The sequence below is a fragment of the Rattus norvegicus genome, chromosome 8 (assembly GCF_036323735.1).
Source record: "Rattus norvegicus strain BN/NHsdMcwi chromosome 8, GRCr8, whole genome shotgun sequence".
Lineage (NCBI taxonomy): Eukaryota > Metazoa > Chordata > Mammalia > Rodentia > Muridae > Rattus > Rattus norvegicus.
This window is the reverse complement of record NC_086026.1, coordinates 33,408,691-33,427,797: the sequence shown is the minus strand read 5'-3', so window position 1 is coordinate 33,427,797 and position 19,107 is coordinate 33,408,691. Positions and strand designations below refer to the sequence as shown.

At 42.8% G+C, this 19,107-nt stretch overlaps 1 protein-coding gene across 7 annotated transcripts in view; it reads left to right on the top strand.

The window, feature by feature from the left end:
• Positions 1-19,107, top strand: part of Glb1l2 (galactosidase, beta 1-like 2) — a 51,387-nt gene that overhangs the window by 14,790 nt on the left and 17,490 nt on the right. For 6 of the 7 annotated variants that reach the window (XM_039081998.2, XM_039081999.2, XM_039082000.2 and 3 more), the window contains 3 exons: positions 414-522; positions 12,285-12,377; positions 15,048-15,129. In XM_039081998.2, the coding sequence (XP_038937926.1) occupies positions 414-522; positions 12,285-12,377; positions 15,048-15,129 (284 nt within the window). The remainder of the gene's footprint in view (positions 1-413; positions 523-12,284; positions 12,378-15,047; positions 15,130-19,107) is intronic. The other variant, XM_039082001.2, reaches the window with a different exon arrangement.

The following is a 19,107-nucleotide window of genomic DNA, read 5'->3' as shown; positions in this document are numbered from 1 at the left end:
TCAGGCTGGTTTTAAGATCGTGATTCCCTTGCTTCAGCGGAGTGCTGGAGTTCCAGGAGTGCTCTGATGCCCGTGTGGACCATTAGTGTAAATACTTGAAGACCAGGCTTTGCCCTTCTCGCTCTGGTGGATAGTTGAGAGCATCTGTAGCCGTGAGATTCAACCCAAACTTCCCAAGGCATTCGGTGTGCAGGCTGGCACTGTGGTGTATCTGCCTCTGAACTGCGTGCATAGCTTCCTGACTTCCTAGCTAGTTGGAGGCGGTGGGGTGGTAATTAGCCCTGGCCAGACCTGCTCTCCAGACTCATTCTCGAGGGGGTTAAAGCTGCTTCCTTCTCCCTGCTCGCTAGCCTGCCCAAGCAAACCCACGGACTGTGACACTGATATCCCTTTTCCTCACTTCTGTCTCTAAGCTGGCTCCTTCAAGACCCTGACATGAAGCTAAGAACAACTTACCCTGGCTTCACTAAGGCAGTGGATCTTTACTTTGACCACCTGATGTCCAGGGTGGTGCCGCTTCAGGTAAAAGGGAAAAAAAGGCTTTATAATCTTCTGCCTGCCTTCTAAATAGCATGCAGTCCTCGGCAAGCTCACAGATGAGGGTCCTGCAGTTCTTCTCACCACAAGGGCACATTCTTCACCACTCTGTGAGAGCTCAGTTTAGAACATCAGGGCCTCCGGTACTTGTGTTTTCAAAGAGCGTGATCCTACTGTGGTCCCAGCCAGGGCTGACATAACAGGTGGGTACGAGGCCCTGCGTGAGTCTGCCAGTCAGAGCTACAAATAGGATGCTTTAGGAAATGAAGCATCAATCTGTCAGAGTCTCAGCGACACAGTGACCGCACAGAGCACAGCACACATGGAAAGGCCCAAGATAGGACGTAGGAATTTTGTGTAAGTATAAAGCTCTAATTGACATCTTTTTAAAGTACAGCCCTATGCTGTCCGATTCACTCTGACTGTTCAAAACAAATATATTCAGATGAGACTTCGGGAGAAAGAATCTTACTATTTTATGTTACAGTTACAAGTAATAAACAAGCAGGAATGGGATTAATTAGCCCAGTTGCTGTGTAAAACCACATAGAATGATATTAAAAATTAGTACAGCATTAGAAACTAGTGCACTGATTTTAAAAAACATCACTCTTGGGTTAATGGTTTGGAACATCCATAGCAACATGAGTTAAAATAAACAGCGAGGTGAAACAGGTTATCAAGGTTGGTTTGAAAGCCAGATAAGCAAGGGAAACCGTTTATATATAAATATACCCCAATATCAATTGAGCCATGTGTATATTTACAAACTGTTACCTATTTGTAGAAGATTTGAGATTGTACATCAGATGTGACTGGGTGTCCTGCCATTTTGTTTACTGAATAGAAAAGAACCGGGAAGTTTGGAAGCTCTTGGCCTAGCTTTTCCCAGGATCATGGGGTCTCTTAGATGGTGCAGTATTATGTGGAGGGAGCAGCAGTGAAGGGTTTCTGGGGATACGAATAGAATAACCAATTTCGTTCATGGGTACAGCACAGTTGTTTCATTTGCTCTTTTATTGTGTATGATGTATGTAACAAAAACTGACCCTTTCGAGTACAAAGTTAAACATCATTAAATATATGTTAAGTGTCCTTATTAGAGGGGAGATATATATTCCAAAACCCTTAATGGGTGCCTAAGGCCACACACAGGGGTAAACCTTACATATATAACATGTTTCTATTCACATTACACGGGCAATGGAGTTTGAAGGGACTCTGGCTTAAGCGTGGTGAGCATTGCTCTGGCGAACCCTACCTGTCTTCCCAATTTCCTCTGCCTTGCTAAAAACCATTAGATTGCATTTGTTAAGCTAGCCCTCCAAGGTCTATTCCCTTACTTAGTCAATTTCTCTTCTTGACGCTGACTACCAAGGTCCAGGTATTAAAGTATTGAAGTCCAGCAATCAAAAGCTCCCTTTGGCTCACCTAATTAACATGACCAATTAAAATTAAATGCCTCATCCTAACACAGGTTTCCCATTTTACCTTTATTAACCACCATTTGCCTATGGGCCACATCTGTCTCTCTCTAACCACAGGCAGTCCTTTGTCCCCCACCTCCCTGGCACAAATGCTTTTGCCCCTCTTTCTTGCTCTCTTTTCTTCCTTCTCCCTTGGTCCATTCCCCTTTCCCTCTTCCTCTATCTCCTGTCTTTGTCCCTTATCCATGCTCTCTGTCCATTTGGGGCAAATAAATATTTGTGCTGAGAACATAGTCTTGGGGTGTCTTGAGCCGACTCTGGGGTTCCCTACAAAGTTTACATGGATCAGACAGACTAAGACATTAACAATAATAGCATCATAAAATAGAGCAATTATAGCAGTGCACTGTAGTAAGTCACCTGGATCCCTGATCTTTTAAAAATGATTCCTTCATTTATATTATGCATAGGGATATTTTGTACGCATTTCTGTCTGCACACCAGAAGAGGGAATTATATTCCATGTAGTCATAGACAGCAGTGAACTGTGGGTGCTGGAAACTGAACCCTTGACCTATGGAAGAACAGCTAGTGCTCTTAACCACGGATCCATCTCTCTCGCCCCCTGGGATTTCTAATCTTATACTTTGGCTCTATTTTAAAGTAGTGCCCGGGCTACGTATACCCAAGCAGTGCAGTCCTGAAATTCATCCAAAATTGATGTGGCCACTAAGTGACTGACAGGCAGGTTATGTACAGCACGGACCCCCTGGACAAAGATGATTTACAGTCAGGTTGAACATGAGGGAACATTGCCACCTTTCATCAGATTGCTCCTCCCTTTGAATTTATGCACAATTTAAAACATATGATTTGTATATAGAGTTTTCCATCTCATATTCCCATACCATCACTTGTCATATATAATTGAATCCTGAAACACAAGCCCACTATTATATGATGGCTTAAAAACAGCAGCTAAGGGGAAACTGTTCTATGGTGGAAACGACAGGTAACGGGGAGCTGTTGTATGATGGCTGAAAATAACAGCTAAGGGGGGACTACTGCATGACAACTTCAAATCCCAGGAAAGCTGGAAAGTTCAGAGAGTGAGAAATCCAATCAGTCAATCAGTCAACTAAGCAGTCACGCAGTCAGTCAGCCAGTCAGTCAGTCAGTCAGTCAGTCAGTCAGTCAGTCAGTCACTCAGTCACTCAGTCATTCAATCCTCCAACCTCATCTGGTTGTCTCCTCTGTCCCCTTTCCCACCTTGGATGGCTCACCTATACTAGATAAGTCCTTCATCTCTAAAGTCCCTCCCAACCCCATGACATTTTCACAGAAACACTAATCCACAGGTGAAGACTCCATCCTCATGATCTAGTCGCCTTTCAGAGGTTCTCTTTCTTAATAACCACTTAAGGTTATGACATCAGTTTATTAAGTTCGACACAATTCAAACATCTAACCTTCTAATTCAGGAAAATGTGGAACCACTGGAATTGGGAAGTGATCCAGACCATCTGTAGAACTGCCACACATAACTTCAAGGAACTTGATATCCCCTAGGAGGGACATGTGGGCTTCAGGGGAGAGCAGGTATAGTGCAAGAGCAGGAATTCTATCAGCTACTAAAAATGAGAAAGATGAGGGATACGAGGGAGGTGTCTTAACATAATACAGGCTCTACTGCAAGTCCGCAGTCAACATTATCCCAAGCAGAGAGAAACTCAAAGCATTTCTACTAAAATCAGGTAGAAGACAAGGATGTCCACTCTCTACACACCACCTTATTGTAGTATTTAAAGTCTTAGCTGGAGCAGTAAGAAAGTTGAAGAGGATCAAGGGGATACAAATAGAAAAGGAAGATGTCTCCTAAGCACTCCACCAGAAAACTTATACAGCTGAGAAACGCCTTCAGAAAAAGCAGCTGAATATAAAAGTAATACAAAATCCGTATCTTTCCTATATACACATGGCAAACATACTGAGAAAGAAACCAGGAAAACAGTACCTTTCATGATAGCCTTAAGACTTGTGCAATGAAGTCTTTAAGGCATTGGAGAACATTACAGAAGATGGAAAGACCTCTCGTGCTCTCGGGACAGGAGGATAATATAGTAAAAAACAGCCATCCTGCCCAAAGCAATCTACAGATTCAATGCCATCTCCATCAAGATACTAACACAATTCTTTATGGGGGGGGGAACCCCTCAAACTTCATATGGGAACACAAGATACCCAGGGCAGCTAAAACGATCCTGAATACTAAAAGAAATGTTGGCATCACCGCTATCCCCTGCTTCAAGTTGCATTACAGAGCCATACTAATAAAATCAGCATGATGTTGGGACCAAAGCAGACATTGGTCAACGGAATAGAATCGAAGACTTAGACGTAACTACACACCTATGGACACCTACTTTTTGCCAAAGAAGAAAAAAAAAACCACTGTGGAAAAAATGGAATCTTCAACAGTGGTGCTGGTCAAATTGGATGGCTGCAGGCTGAAGAATGAAAATAGATTTATATCTATCACCTTTTACAAAACTGGACTCCAAATGAATAGGAGAGCACAGCATAAGATACTTTGAATCTGGTCGAAGAGAGTGTAGAGGATTCACTTGAACTCATGGACACAGGAAAGGGCTTTCCTACTGGGGCCCCATAGCATAGGGGTTCCATAAGACCGACAACTGGTAAATGGGACGTCACGAAGCTAAACGGTTTTCTGTCCAGCAAAGAGGCATCATTTGCCCAGAGTGGCAGCTTACAGAATGGGGAAAATGTCTGTGTCCGTCATAGTTTTGACAGACATGCTGGTTGACTCCACACCCAAGAGACTGATGCAAAGAACTCAGAAACTGGGGCAGCATGCACAAGACCTGTATAAATTCAAGCCAGACAATTGCAGCATGGAGAAGGGGAAATGGACACAGAGTTCACCTCTAAGCAAGCATCCTTTACAATGGCTAGGAGAGGGAAGATCAGTTTTCCCCAGTGGAGTGACAACCCCACTGCAGGGCGGGCACCACGCGTAGGAGTAGCTGGACAACACGAGTAGACCGTATGCTTGTTGTCTTTTGTTACTTGTCTTGCTTTGGTATTTTTATCTTTGTTTTTTATTTTCTTTTTTTACTGGGTGAGAGAGAAAGAACATGGAGTTTTGGGTGGGTAGGGAGGTGGGGAAGAGCTAGGTTGAGTTGGAAGAGGAGAAAGAATATGATCAAAATATATTGCGTGAAGAAAAATTTAAAAGCCAATAAACATTAAAAAGAATTTCAATAGACAATGCTATTGTGCCAGCCTCCCATTGCTTTGGTAACTGGCTTTGCAGTACGTTTTGAAGCCAGAAGTGGGAGGTCTCTATAACCTTTGTACGTTGTGTGGCTCCTAGGTGTCCAGAGTTCGGGTGAATTTTAGAATTTCTTTTTCTATTTCAGCAACAGCCTTGGGGTTGTGATAGGGATTTCCTGGCATCCGTAAAGCACTGACTTAAAAACAGTGGCTCTAATAACGAGTGGACCCAGAAGTGCTTTCTTTATTGCTATCTTCTTTTCTTTCTTATAGTATCAATTTGTAGTATATCACTTCCTTCTCTAAATTCTTATTCCATTCTTTTTAATACTGTTTGGAATTGATCGTTGGTTGTGTATAGAGATAGAACTGATTTCACTTTTGTTCGTTGATCTTGTGTCCCGTAAACTCGCCGAGTTGGCTCATAAACTGTAACACTGTTGTCTGTGGAGTTGTTGATGATTTTCTACATTAAGCTCATGTGTGTGCAAGTAGTCATGATTTAATGTTTAACTTTTGTGTGAGCTTGTTTCCGCTTGACTAATGCTTTAGCTGGGACTGGAACTGTATTGAGCAGAGTCAGTGAAGAAGGAGTCTTTGTCCTGCTTGTGTCTAGAGGAAAGGGTTGTGGTTGTTCATCTCTGAGTGTGACGTTGGCCCTGGGCTTCTCCTACTCTGGCTTTATTATGTTGAGGTAGTTCCTAGTTTGTTGAATGTTTTTATTCTTCAAGTCCATTGAATTCTGTCAAGTGCCTTTTATGTATAAAAAGGAGATTGTGTGAAATTTCCCTTAATTTTCAGAATATGGTTTATATTGGGTTTTGTATTGGTTATCCTTACATCCCAGAATTTAATCTTATTTGCTCTTGGTATGTAATCCTTTGAATCAAGGTTTAGTTTGTAGTGCTTTTGTTTGTTTTGGAACAGTGGCTCACTTTATAGCCCCGCTTACCTGGAACTTACAATGTAGACCAGGCAGATATTAAATTTACAGAGTTCTGCCTCCCTCTGCCACCTGGAAGCTGCTGGCTAGTGTTTTGTTTTGTTTTGTTTTGTTTTGTCTGTTGATAGTGTTCTCTGGCTTGGTGGTACTGACTCCATTGAATAATATAGGAAGTATTTCTGAACTTCAATTGGTGTTAATTCTGCTTTCAGTATTTAATAGAGACGCTGAGTCTAATCTTAATGCTAGGGAGACAGAAGCAGGAAGATTGAGTGTTCAAGGACACCCTGGCTACAGAGTAAGTTGAAGGTCAGTTTGGCCATAGTTAGGTCCAGGGCAGCCTGAGCTATACATTTGAAACTTGTTTTAAAAAAAAAGAAGTAACAAAAATACAATTCATCAGTGGGGCCTGTGGTCCTGGACTTTTCTTGACTGGGAGGTTCTTGATTACTGATGCAGACTCTCTACCAGTACAGGTGTGTATACACTTTCTTTTTCTTCATGATTTACTGTATTTCTAGGAATTATTTATTTCTAAGGAATTCATATATTTCATCTAGGTTGCTCAATTGTATATAGTTGTTTAAAGTTCTCTTTTAAAAACCATAATACTTTCGTTTATCATTTGACGATTTCATACATAATGCTATTTAATTTTAACCATATGCACTTGCATTCCTGACTTCAGTAACTTCTGGACCTCCTCTTGCAAACCATGTCATATCCCGTTTCCAATTTCCTCTCCTCTCTCTCTCTCTCTCTCTCTCTCTCTCTCTTTCTCTCTCTCTCTCTCTCTCTCTCTATATATATATATATATATATATATATACACACACATACACACATCACACACATATGTGTGTGTGTATATATATATGAATTAGTTTGTATTTATAAAACATAAATATGCATTCTTCAATTTGAACTGCCCATATATATGGGTTTGGGGCCATCCATTAGTGCATGGCCCACCAACTGTTGTGTTTGTGTGTGTGGGGTGCTGTGCACCTGAAGAAAACTGACTCCTCTCCAGGACATAGCAACTGCCCTAACGTCTGCCTCTTGTTACCTTCCTGCCTTTTGTTTTGGGATTTTTCTGAGCCATGGGTGGAAGGGATGTGGTGAAGATGTCTCACTTATGGCTGAGAATCTGACAGTTACTCACTCCCTGCATGCTGATTAGTTGCGGAGTCTGTATTTAAATAAGCTGCCTTTTTTTTTTTTCTGAGAGAAGGGTTGAGGAGGCATCCACGCTCCTCTTTTATGACTTCTATAAAATTAGTAACCATGTGCTGTTTAGTTTCTGATTTTAGTAGAGTCTTCTATTTTTCTTAGTTTAACTACAAGGTTTTTTTCATTTTTTTAAAAAGAATTATTTATTCAGTGTGTGTGTGTGTGTGTGTGTGTGTGTGTGTGTGTGTGTGTAGCTGTCTTCAGACACACCAGAAAAGGGCATCAGATCCCACTATAGATGATTGTGAGCTGCCATGTGGTTGCTGGGAGTGAAACTCAGGTCCTCTGGAAGAGCAGTGTTCTTTATTTTTTAAGTTTTTTTATTGGATATTTTTTCTTTACATTTCAAATGTTATCCCCCTTCCTGGTTTCCCAGCCATAAGTCTACTATCCTATCCCCCTCCCCCTTTTCTTTTCTTTTTTTAAACATTTTTATTAGATATATTTCTTTACTTAAAATTCAAATGTTATTCCCCTTCCCGGATTCCTGTCCATAAGCCCTCATTGCCTCCCCTCTTTTTCCCCCTCCCCGATATGGGTATTCCTCCTATACAGCCCCCTTACTGCCTCCACATATTTCCCTGCACTGGGGGTCCAACCTTGGCAGGACTAAGGGCTTCCCCTTCCACAGGTGCCCCAACAAGGCTATTCTCTGCTACATATGCTGTTGGAGCCGAGTCAGTCCATGTATAGTCTTTCGGTAGTGGTTTGGTCCCTGGAAGCTCTGGTTGGTTGGCATTGTTGTTTGAAGGGTTGCAAGCTCCTTCAACTCTTTCAATCCTTCCTCCTACCCCCACCCCAAGGAGGTTCTGTTCACAGTTCAGTGGTTTGCTACTACATTGCCCTCTGTACTGGACATGCTCTGGCTCTGACTCTCAGGAGAGATCTATCTATATCCGGTCCCTTTCAGCATGAATTTTTTAGCTTCATCCATCTTATCTAGTTTTGGTGGCCGTATATATATGGGCCACATGTGGGGCAGGCTCTGAATGGCCAGTCCTTGAGTCGCTGCTCTAAACTTTGCTTCCATATCCCCTCCTGTGGATATTTTTCCCCCTTTTAAGAAGGAATGGGAGCATCCGCATTTTGAGCCATTTCTCCAGCTCAGTTTTTCTCAGTTTTATAGATTTTTTTCTTTTAAAAATCAGGTCTTAGATGTGTAATTTTTTTCTCATCTCTTAAAATTTTTCTGGCTCAACTTAATTTAATCCTTCTGAAACCTTATATCTCCTTTTCTGTTCTTTTCAGTGACTTGAGGAAATTTGTTTGTAGCAGTTCCACGTGAGCATAGAGTGTGTTGTGTTTACTCTCCTCCCTTACCTTCTCTTCTGTCTCTTCTAACCTGTCGCAGCTCCTCCTCCCTCCAGGTCCCTTGCCTTTTTATTTAAATTTCATCACCCGCTGATTTTTAACCACAGTTATCTGTGTAAACCCTGTGAGTCTGGTGGGCTCCACTGAAAACAGGGACTGTTCCTCCCTAGAATCTGTCAGTTGCTTATAGCCAATCAGGGAAGGGGCGGGCCCTCAGGTCCCTTTCTTATTATTGATTGGCTGTTGACAGGCCCAGTCTTGTTTCAGAGCCAATGTAGGCAGCTCTATCCCTTATAAGGTTCTGTTCGCAGTGGTTGTGCCAGCCCTCAAGATGGCGTTGCAAAGACTTCCCCAGCCTATCTTCTGGCTTGAACGTCTTTTATCTTTTCTACGATGTCCCCCATTTTCCCTGACCCCAAGCCTTACAGGAAGTGCTGAAATGTCCTACTGAGGGCTGAGCACTCACTCTAAGCACCGTGAACAACCACAAGCCTTCACTTTTTGTCATGCCCAGTGCAGGAAGTGTGCGCTGGAGCTTTCCCGATTTCTTAGACATGAAGGCAGACGGTCAATCTTTGACGCTTCACCTTTTAAATGTGTGCACAGCTGGGAATTCCCTGCATTTTGTTAGTTTTTTGTTTGTTTTCGGTTTCATTTATCTAATTTTTTTTTGCTACTATGGTGATTTCTTCATTAGCCATTGTTATTGAAGATTATCGTTGAATTTCCATGAGTTTGTGAACTTCCCAGTTTTCTTTTGCTCTCAACTTCTATTTTACACCATCGTAAGTAGAACAACACTTGGATTTCAGTGTTTTAAAATTTATGAAAACTTGTTTTGTGGCCTAACATAGGGTCTCTACTAGAAAACGGCCTGTCTTGCCCAAGAGAAAAGACATGTGTCGAGCTATTTCAGGGTACTGTGTTGTTTCTTGTCTTTTCTGGAGGATACATTTTATATAGCTTCAGGTTGTCTAGCACTCATTTCAACTTGGGGAATTAATTGCACACTAAGTGTGAAGGAATCAACTCCTTCAACTTCCCTTTGTTGTAAATTTATCTTTGTAAAGTTTTTTTTCCAAGATAAAGAGTTTCCAGTTAACACCAGTTTTCTTTCAGTGCAATGAACATATTATCTATCCCACTGTCTTTTGACTTGCAGCTGGGGTCCTCTTGGTAGCTTCGCTGACAGGTTTTTGTAAATTGTAACATCGTTTTCCTCCAGGTATCCCATCCTCCCTCCCTCCCTCATATTTCCAATGGCTTCGTATCATAAAACATCACTATGTAGGACTTGCTGAGATTTTGGGTTTTATATGTGTGTGTGTGTGTGTGTGTGTGTGTGTGTGTGTGTGTGTGTGTGTGTGTGTGTGTCTGTGTCTGTGTCTGTGTCTGTGTCTGTGTCTGTGTATATATACATATGTGTACACACACATACACACATACTTACATCTCCAGGTCTTTCTCCAAATTTGAGGGATTTCAACTATTCTTTCCTTTCCACCCTTTTCCCTTTCCTTTTTCATTTCCCTTTCTTCCCTCCCTCCCTCCCTCCTTCCTTCTCTCCCTCTCTCCCTCTATCCATCTCTCTTCCTGCTTCCACCCCCCCACCCCGCTGTCTTTTAAAGCTTTGATGAGGTTTTGCTCTCACGCTCAAATTCACACTATACACAGGCTGGTCTTAAACTCATAATTCTCCTACCTCGGCCTCCCAAAGTTCTGGGATTACAGGTGCATGCCACCATGCCCGGTCAGCCATTAATTCCTTAAATACCCTTTCTATATATTTCCTTTTAAATTTAAATTTTTATTTTTTGAGATTTTTATATGAGTATTATAATTCCACCAGTTCTACCCCTCCCCCTCCAACTCCTTCCATATTCTTCCCACTCCCACTGCAATTATTGACCTCTTCTCTAAATATGTATATAATACACATATATACATATATAAGAAATATGTATTTAATTTTGTGTTGCTGAGTTCATTTAGTGTTGCTCTATATCTGTGTATTTGGTGCTGACAACTGTTATTGGATAACCCACTGGGGGACTTTTCTCTAGAGAAGACTGACTTTTCCTCTCCTAATAGCCATTGAATGCCTGTCGCTCTTCATCTAGGGGTCTGGCATTTTCTCTCTCTTCTCCTCCTCCTTTTCCTCCATGTCAAAGGATAAGTATATTGGTCTGATAAAAGGTATTACCTAAGTTCATTAGGCCCTGTTTGCATTTTTTTAATTGATTTTTCTTTTCTTTACCTTAAGGAAGATAACTTCAAATGATTATTTTCAAGTTCATTTATTATCCCCTTTGTCTAGTAAATCTGTTTTGTGTGTTTGTGTGTATATGTGTATATCTATATGCACATGTGTGCGTGATGTATATACATATATGTACACATACACACATATATGTGCACACACACACATATATGTGCAACACACATACATATTGCAACACACATATATATGTGCGCGCGCACACACACACACACACACACACACACACACACATGTTCTTTGATCAAAGTCCTTTTAATATCCTCTCATCTTGTTCTCCTTTCCACCAAATCAAGTCTTGCTCTTTCCCCCTCTTTTTGATACGTGTTTCTGAGCATCAAACCTAGGGCCTGGCAAATACTAGGAAAGTTTTGAGTATTTTCTACTGGATTAGCTTTCCAACTTCCATGTTTCTTTGTGTGTGTGTTTGCCCTGTGGCTTTTGGTTGAACAATAGGCACTAAAAAACATCTTTCCCTATTTCTGCAGATGGTCAGGGAAGGCCTTCACCAATTGATGGGGTTTTGAAATTGGAAGGCCAGCCCAGGATGCTCATATTTTCTGGACATATATTCTATTCATACTGTCCATCTTCTACCCAAGCCTTGATTTCCTTTACCAGTCATCATGTCCCCAGAAGTCTCGTTGCAGTTCCTTCTAGAATGCAGTTTCTTCATAGTCTTTGGCCCATAATTCTATTGCTCCAGTCAATCACAAGTCTGCAGTCTTCTTTGGTGTTGACATGCTACTGTGTCTGCCACTGCCTTCTTCAGCGTCTAGCCTGGGTCTCAAGTCATCTGAAATAGAAGCCTCTCTACCAGGCAGTCCAACAGGCAGACTGGAATATTATAAATAAGCTTCAATTCTGGGGTTGGAAGTGGAATTTGAGATGATTTCTCTTAACCACACCGTGCTGCACACAGGAGGGCCTGGGGCCGAGGCTGAGTACCAACATGACGGATTTCCCACTATCACTTGCAGTGGCTTCTTGATCGGTGATCATGACACTTGTTTGCTTTGGTCTTAGACTGGTTTCCAGCACTGCTTTAATTAGTCTTTGGTTGTTTGATGTTTCCACGGGAAGGCACGGCCTGATGTTCCTTGCTTTGATGTCTGATGATGTCACTCCCAATGACCCACAAAGCCTATTGAGGTTCTAGCTCTCAGTATAATGTGCTATTGGTAATTTGTGCTGGGTGTAAATTTAGATATTGTGACCCCCATGACCCATTTAGCTTCTGTTTATCTCTTTTCCCCAGTATAAGCATGGGGGGCCTATCATTGCGGTGCAAGTGGAGAATGAGTACGGTTCCTATAACGGAGACCATGCGTACATGCCTTACATCAAGAAGGTAAGAGTCGCTGCGTTCATGTCTTGTCATTCCTCCCTATGAACTACATTACAGACTGTGACATGTTGCCCTGACACTTTCCTCAAATTAATATATCGCGTCTTCCAACGCCACTCATTAATTAGTGAAACGTTCTCCGTGGCTCATCTCAGCAGAACTGTCACTCACCCTTTATTGATTGAGTTTAGCGGGATAGCTAAAATGCACATCCGGTGCCTCAGGGACTAAGAAAGGAATTACCTGTTAGATGGAGGTGAGGAAAGCTGTGTGGAGCGTCTGCCTCATGCCAGTGAAAAGCCAGATTTGTGGTGCACATAGATTTTATTGAGGATATGTAAAACCAAAACAAAACAAATAACAAGAAACAAAAAACCCTCCGACCGTCTACACACTGTACTCATTATAAGGGTTTCTGGGGTGGTGTTCGGACATCGGATCGTGGAGTGGACTGCAGATTCACTTGGCATGACAGAGAAGGATGGTGGGGTGACAGCAAAGAGGCCTGGCATTCACATCTGTTCCTGTTTTTGTGTTTTCACTTGATAGTTGAGGTTTCGAACTAATATCCCAGTTTTCTGAAGCCCCCCCTTTTATATAAAGCAGGCTAAAAGGAGTACTACCTGCATCTTTCGTATTATGTGAACGCCGGTGGCCTGGCGCTGTTGTAGGAATACAGTAAGCTGTTAATGAATGATAGAGTCATTGGCATTTGCTTCAGTGTTCCCTGGAGGACTGGCCATGGTGTGACTGAGGAAGTAGGAAACGGATCTGGATCCGGGTGACGAAAGGTTGGATGACTTTGGATCAGGTGGTCTGGGCCTCACCCATGTCTACTGCTTTCAACCCCAGTTTAACTCTCCGTCTAGAAATGACTCGTTCTTGCAGCTGGAGGCTGAAGCTCAGGTGCTCCAATTTCCGGTCTCAGACTCCCTGTCTCCTTCTTACTTGAGGAGAGCTCTCAGTACGGTACCAGCTGCCTAGGAAGGGTGGCATTCCTTGAGCTGGAAAGGGGCAGTCAGTCCTTGTCCACATCCTGGACAGAGCACGTGTCTAACTTCCGTGCTTTGAATCACCTAGAAAAAGCCAGGCCTGGACTCCAGAGCTTCTCTTGCTGAGGTACTCTGTCATACTCCCTGGAGCACGGGTGCCTCCCCAGCAGTTGTTTATCCATGGTGCAGCTGCAGACAAGAGCTCTGAGGAGCATCAGGAGTAGCTCCTCAGGGGACCTTGTCTACACAGCCTTGCTCCCCTGGTGCCCAGAGCTCAGCCCGAGGAGGCTCCTGGGAGCCTTTCCTGAACTGCTATGCAACTCCTGGGCATGTTGGCAAGATGTGTATCCTGCTGGCATTGGATGACCTTGGGCAGGATCTCCCTCAACTTTCCGAGTCCTACTGTCAAGTGCAAAAATGGACACAAAATTACCCTCTCCTAAGGCTTCTGTGACAGGGTGTGAGCTCTGTGCTTGGCAGGTGGCTGGCACTTAGGAAATAGTAATTGGCTCTTAAAGGGCAAAATAAAAAAATGTCTTTAAAATTTAAGGGTATAAAAAATGTAGTGTTCTGTGTCAGTGAGTAACTAGATGGGGAGTTAAAGGAGCTTTTAATAGATATCTCAGCAACATTCCTCATGGATTAAGTGCTCATCTCCACCATCCTGACGCGGGGCCCCTTCTGTTCTGTCCTCACAGTACATAGCCCCTGGCATTTATTGTAATGCTACCTTTCTGTTTCGAGAAGAATTCAGTTGAAATAAATAGTCTCGTCATTGTTTTTTTTTTTTTTTTTCTGGTTCTTTTTTTTTTTTTTTTCGGAGCTGGGGACCGAACCCAGGGCCTTGCGCTTCCTAAGCAAGCGCTCTACCACTGAGCTAAATCCCCAACCTAGTCTCGTCATTGTAAAACCACCTTGGTAGAATTGTTTGAGTCCAAAGTCCCAGAGTGGAGCCTGCGTGGGTGGACATGTTCTGAGTTCAGCGCCACCTCTCCCGTGACCTCTGTCACTGATCAGACTTCATCCAGCCTCTCTGAAGCTTCGTTTGTGCTGTTCAGATGCTGGCTATGAAGAGTGGAGGGGACAGTCCGAGTGCTTAGCACCATGGCTAATGTTCTCATGTTTGCAAGCATTCTGAGTGGCAGCAATCCTGTGGCTCCTCCGGCAGTGGGCTTTGTTTATGCCCCCCAAGGGCATGGGCAGTACTCCATAGGCATGCCCTGTGGAGGTATGGCTAGGCAGCCATTGCTCTTGCCATTGACTGAGCTTGCACTGGCTCAGAGTAGGGAAGAGACAGGTTGCTTGTTCACGCTGTGGATGAAGGGGGAAGCATAGCGATCCCCTGGCGACCTCACCTTCTCAATGGGGTTCCCCAGTCAGTTGCGATGTATTAGCATGGCATCTACCCTCCCTGAGGCAGCCTCTCTATAAGCTTGTGTGCACCTGCAAACCGATCAGCCCTACAGAAGCAGCCGAGGCCTGCCGGGTCTCAGCAGGCACGGCCTCCGTCACACTTGGAAAGCAAGCAGTTAGTGGAACTTGGTTGAATATCTCGGGCATAGATAACGTGCAAGATTCTTCTCTCTTGCTTTGTAGACTACGTCAGCTTCAGCAGTGACACACCCCCCCCCCCAGGAGCAATGAGAACAGATTTTTAACTTGTCTTTTATCCCGCAAACAGGCACTGGAAGACCGTGGCATCATTGAGATGCTCCTGACCTCAGACAACAAAGATGGCCTGGAAAAGGGAGTGGTTGACGGAGGTACTTGGAGGAGGCTGCCTGCTTGACTCTTGTACACAACTCCCTGGGCCTGCTCTGAGATATAAACAGGGTTTCCTTGGTGCCTGTGTTATATAGCACGGGGCTTGGCTCTCAGGGTTGTAGGGGTAATAGGGCCCACAGCAAACCCATGGCACTTTTCTCTTCTTGTTAGCCAATGTCTTACGAAAGATCTTCCAAACACCCAAGTACCTGGCCAGCTGAATCTGACCTTTGTTCTTGCTAAGCTCATAGCACTGCAGGTGGCTGCCCCTATAGGCCACTTTCCCTTTATTGGAAAGTGGCCCCTCCATTTCCCTTCAACTACGCCAAACCTTGTTTTTTTCTGGGCCCTGTCCTGCTGGGCACAGTGGCAACGGGCACATCCTCTTGCTTTTACTCTTTAAAAACATTTTTATTTATTTATTTTTTTTTTATTAACTTGAGTATTTCTTATATACATTTCGAGTGTTATTCCCTTTCCCGGTATCCAGGCAAACATCCCCCTCCCCCCTCCCCTTCCTTATGGGTGTTCCCCTCCCCATCCTCCCCCCCATTGCCGCCCTCCCCCCACCAGTCTAGTTCACTGGGGGTTCAGTCTTAGCAGGACCCAGGGCTTCCCCTTCCACTGGTGCTCTTACTAGGATATTCATTGCTACCTATGAGGTCAGAGTCCAGGGTCAGTCCATGTATAGTCTTTAGGTAGTGGCTTAGTCCCTGGAAGCTCTGGTTGCTTGACATTGTTGTTCATATGGGGTCTCGAGCACCTTCAAGCTCTTCCAGGTCTTTCTCTGATTCCTTCAACGGGGGTCCTATTCTCAGTTCAGTGGTTTGCTGCTGGCATTCGCCTCTGTATTTGCTGTATTCTGGCTGTGTCTCTCAGGAGCGATCTACATCCGGCTCCTGTCGGTCTGCACTTCTTTGCTTCATCCATCTTGTCTAATTGGGTGGCTGTATATGTATGGGCCACATGTGGGGCAGGCTCTGAATGGGTGTTCCTTCTGTGTCTGTTTTAATCTTTGCCTCTCTCTTCCCTGCCAAGGGTATTCTTGTTCCCCTTTTAAAGAAGGAGTGAAGCATTCACATTTTGATCATCCGTCTTGAGTTTCCTTTGTTCTAGGTATCTAGGGTAATTCAAGCATTTGGGCTAATAGCCACTTATCAATGAGTGCATACCATGTATGTCTTTCTGTGATTGGGTTAGCTCACTCAGGATGATATTTTCCAGTTCCAACCATTTGCCTACGAATTTCATAAAGTCGTTGTTTTTGATAGCTGAGTAATATTCCATTGTGTAGATGTACCACATTTTCTGTATCCATTCCTCTGTTGAAGGGCATCTGGGTTCTTTCCAGCTTCTGGCTATTATAAATAAGGCTGCAATGAACATAGTGGAGCATGTGTCTTTTTTATATGTTGGGGCATCTTTTGGGTATATGCCCAAGAGAGGTATAGCTGGATCCTCAGGCAGTTCAATGTCCAATTTTCTGAGGATCCTCCAGACTGATTTCCAGAATGGTTGTACCAGTTTGCAATCCCACCAACAATGGAGGAGTGTTCCTCTTTCTCCACATCCTCGCCAGCATCTGTTGTCCCCTGAGTTTTTGATCATAGCCATTCTCACTGGTGTGAGGTAAAATCTCAGGGTTGTTTTGATTTGCATTTCCCTTATGACTAAAGATGTTGAACATTTCTTTAGGTGTTTCTCAGCCATTTGGCATTCCTCAGCTGTGAATTCTTTGTTTAGCTCTGAACCCCATTTTTTAATAGGGTTATTTGTTTCCCTGCGGTCTAACTTCTTGAGTTCTTTGTATATTTTGGATATAAGGCCTCTATCTGTTGTAGGATTGGTAAAGATCTTTTCCCAATCTGTTGGTTGCTGTTTTGTCCTAACCACAGTGTCCTTTGCCTTACAGAAGCTTTGCAGTTTTATGAGATCCCATTTGTCGATTCTTGATCTTAGAGCGTAAGCCATTGGTGTTTTGTTTAGGAAATTTTTTCCAGTGCCCATGTGTTCCAGATGCTTCCCTAGTTTTTCTTCTATTAGTTTGAGTGTGTCTGGTTTGATGTGGAGGTCCTTGATCCACTTGGACTTAAGCTTTGTACAGGGTGATAAGCATGGATCGATCTGCATTCTTCTACATGTTGACCTCCAGTTGAACCAGCACCATTTGCTGAAAATGCTATCTTTTTTCCATTGGATGGTTTTGGCTCCTTTGTCAAAAATCAAGTGACCATAGGTGTGTGGGTTCATTTCTGGGTCTTCAATTCTATTCCATTGGTCTATCTGTCTGTCTCTGTACCAATACCATGCAGTTTTTATCACTATTGCTCTGTAATACTGCTTGAGTTCAGGGATAGTGATTCCCCCTGAAGTCCTTTTATTGTTGAGGATAGCTTTAGCCATCCTGGGTTTTTTGTTATTCCAGATGAATTTGCAAATTGTTCTGTCTAACTCTTTGAAGAATTGGATTGGTATTTTGATGGGGATTGCATTGAATCTGTAGATTGCTTTTGGTAAAATGGCCATTTTTACTATATTAATCCTGCCAATCCATGAGCATGGGAGATCTTTCCATCTTCTGAGGTCTTCTTCAATTTCCTTCTTCAGTGTCTTGAAGTTCTTATTGTACAGATCTTTTACTTGCTTGGTTAAAGTCACACCGAGGTACTTTATATTATTTGGGTCTATTATGAAGGGTGTCATTTCCCTAATTTCTTTCTCGGCTTGTTTCTCTTTTGTATAGAGGAAGGCAACTGATTTATTTGAGTTAATTTTATACCCAGCCACTTTGCTGAAGTTGTCTATCAGCTTTAGTAGTTCTCTGGTGGAATGTTTGGGATCACTTAAATATACTATCATATCATCTGCAAATAGTGATATTTTGACCTCTTCTTTTCCGATCTGTATCCCCTTGACCTCCTTTTGTTGTCTGATTGCTCTGGCTAGAACTTCAAGAACTATATTGAATAAGTAGGGAGAGAGTGGGCAGCCTTGTCTAGCCCCTGATTTTAGTGGGATTGCTTCAAGTTTCTCTCCATTTAGTTAATGTTAGCAACTGGTTTGCTGTATATGGCTTTTACTATGTTCAGGTATGGGCCTTGAATTCCTATTCTTTCCAGGACTTTTATCATGAAGGGGTGTTGAATTTTGTCAAATGCTTTCTCAGCGTCTAATGAAATGATCATGTGGTTTTGTTCTTTCAGTTTGTTTATATAATGGATCACGTTGATGGTTTTCCGTATATTAAACCATCCCTGCATGCCTGGGATGAAGCCTACTTGGTCATGGTGGATGATTGTTTTGATGTGCTCTTGGATTCGGTTTGCCAGAATTTTGTTGAGTATTTTTGCGTCGATATTCATAAGGGAAATTGGTCTGAAGTTCTCTTTCTTTGTTGTGTCTTTGTGCGGTTTAGGTATAAGAGTAATTGTGGCTTCATAGAAGGTATTCGGTAGTGATCCGTCTGTTTCAATTTTGTGGAATAGTTTGGATAATATTGGTATTAGGTCATCTATGAAGGTTTGATAGAATTCTGCACTAAACCCGTCTGGACCTGGGCTCCTTTTGGTTGGGAGACCTTTAATGACTGCTTCTATTTCCTTAGGAGTTATGGGGTTGTTTAACTGGTTTATCTGTTCCTGATTTAACTTCGGTACCTGGTATCTGTCTAGGAAATTGTCCATTTCCTGCAGATTTTCAAGTTTTGTTGAATATAGGTTTTTATAGTAAGATCTGATGATTTTTTGAATTTCCTCTGAATCTGTTATTATGTCTCCCTTTTCATTTCTGATTTTGTTAATTTGGACACACTCTCTGTGTCCTCTCGTTAGTCTGGCTAAGGGTTTATCTATCTTGTTGATTTTCTCAAAGAACCAACTTTTGGTTCTGTTGATTCTTTCTATGGTCCTTTTTGTTTCTACTTGGTTGATTTCAGCTCTGAGTTTGATTATTTCCTGCCTTCTACTCCTCCTGGGTGT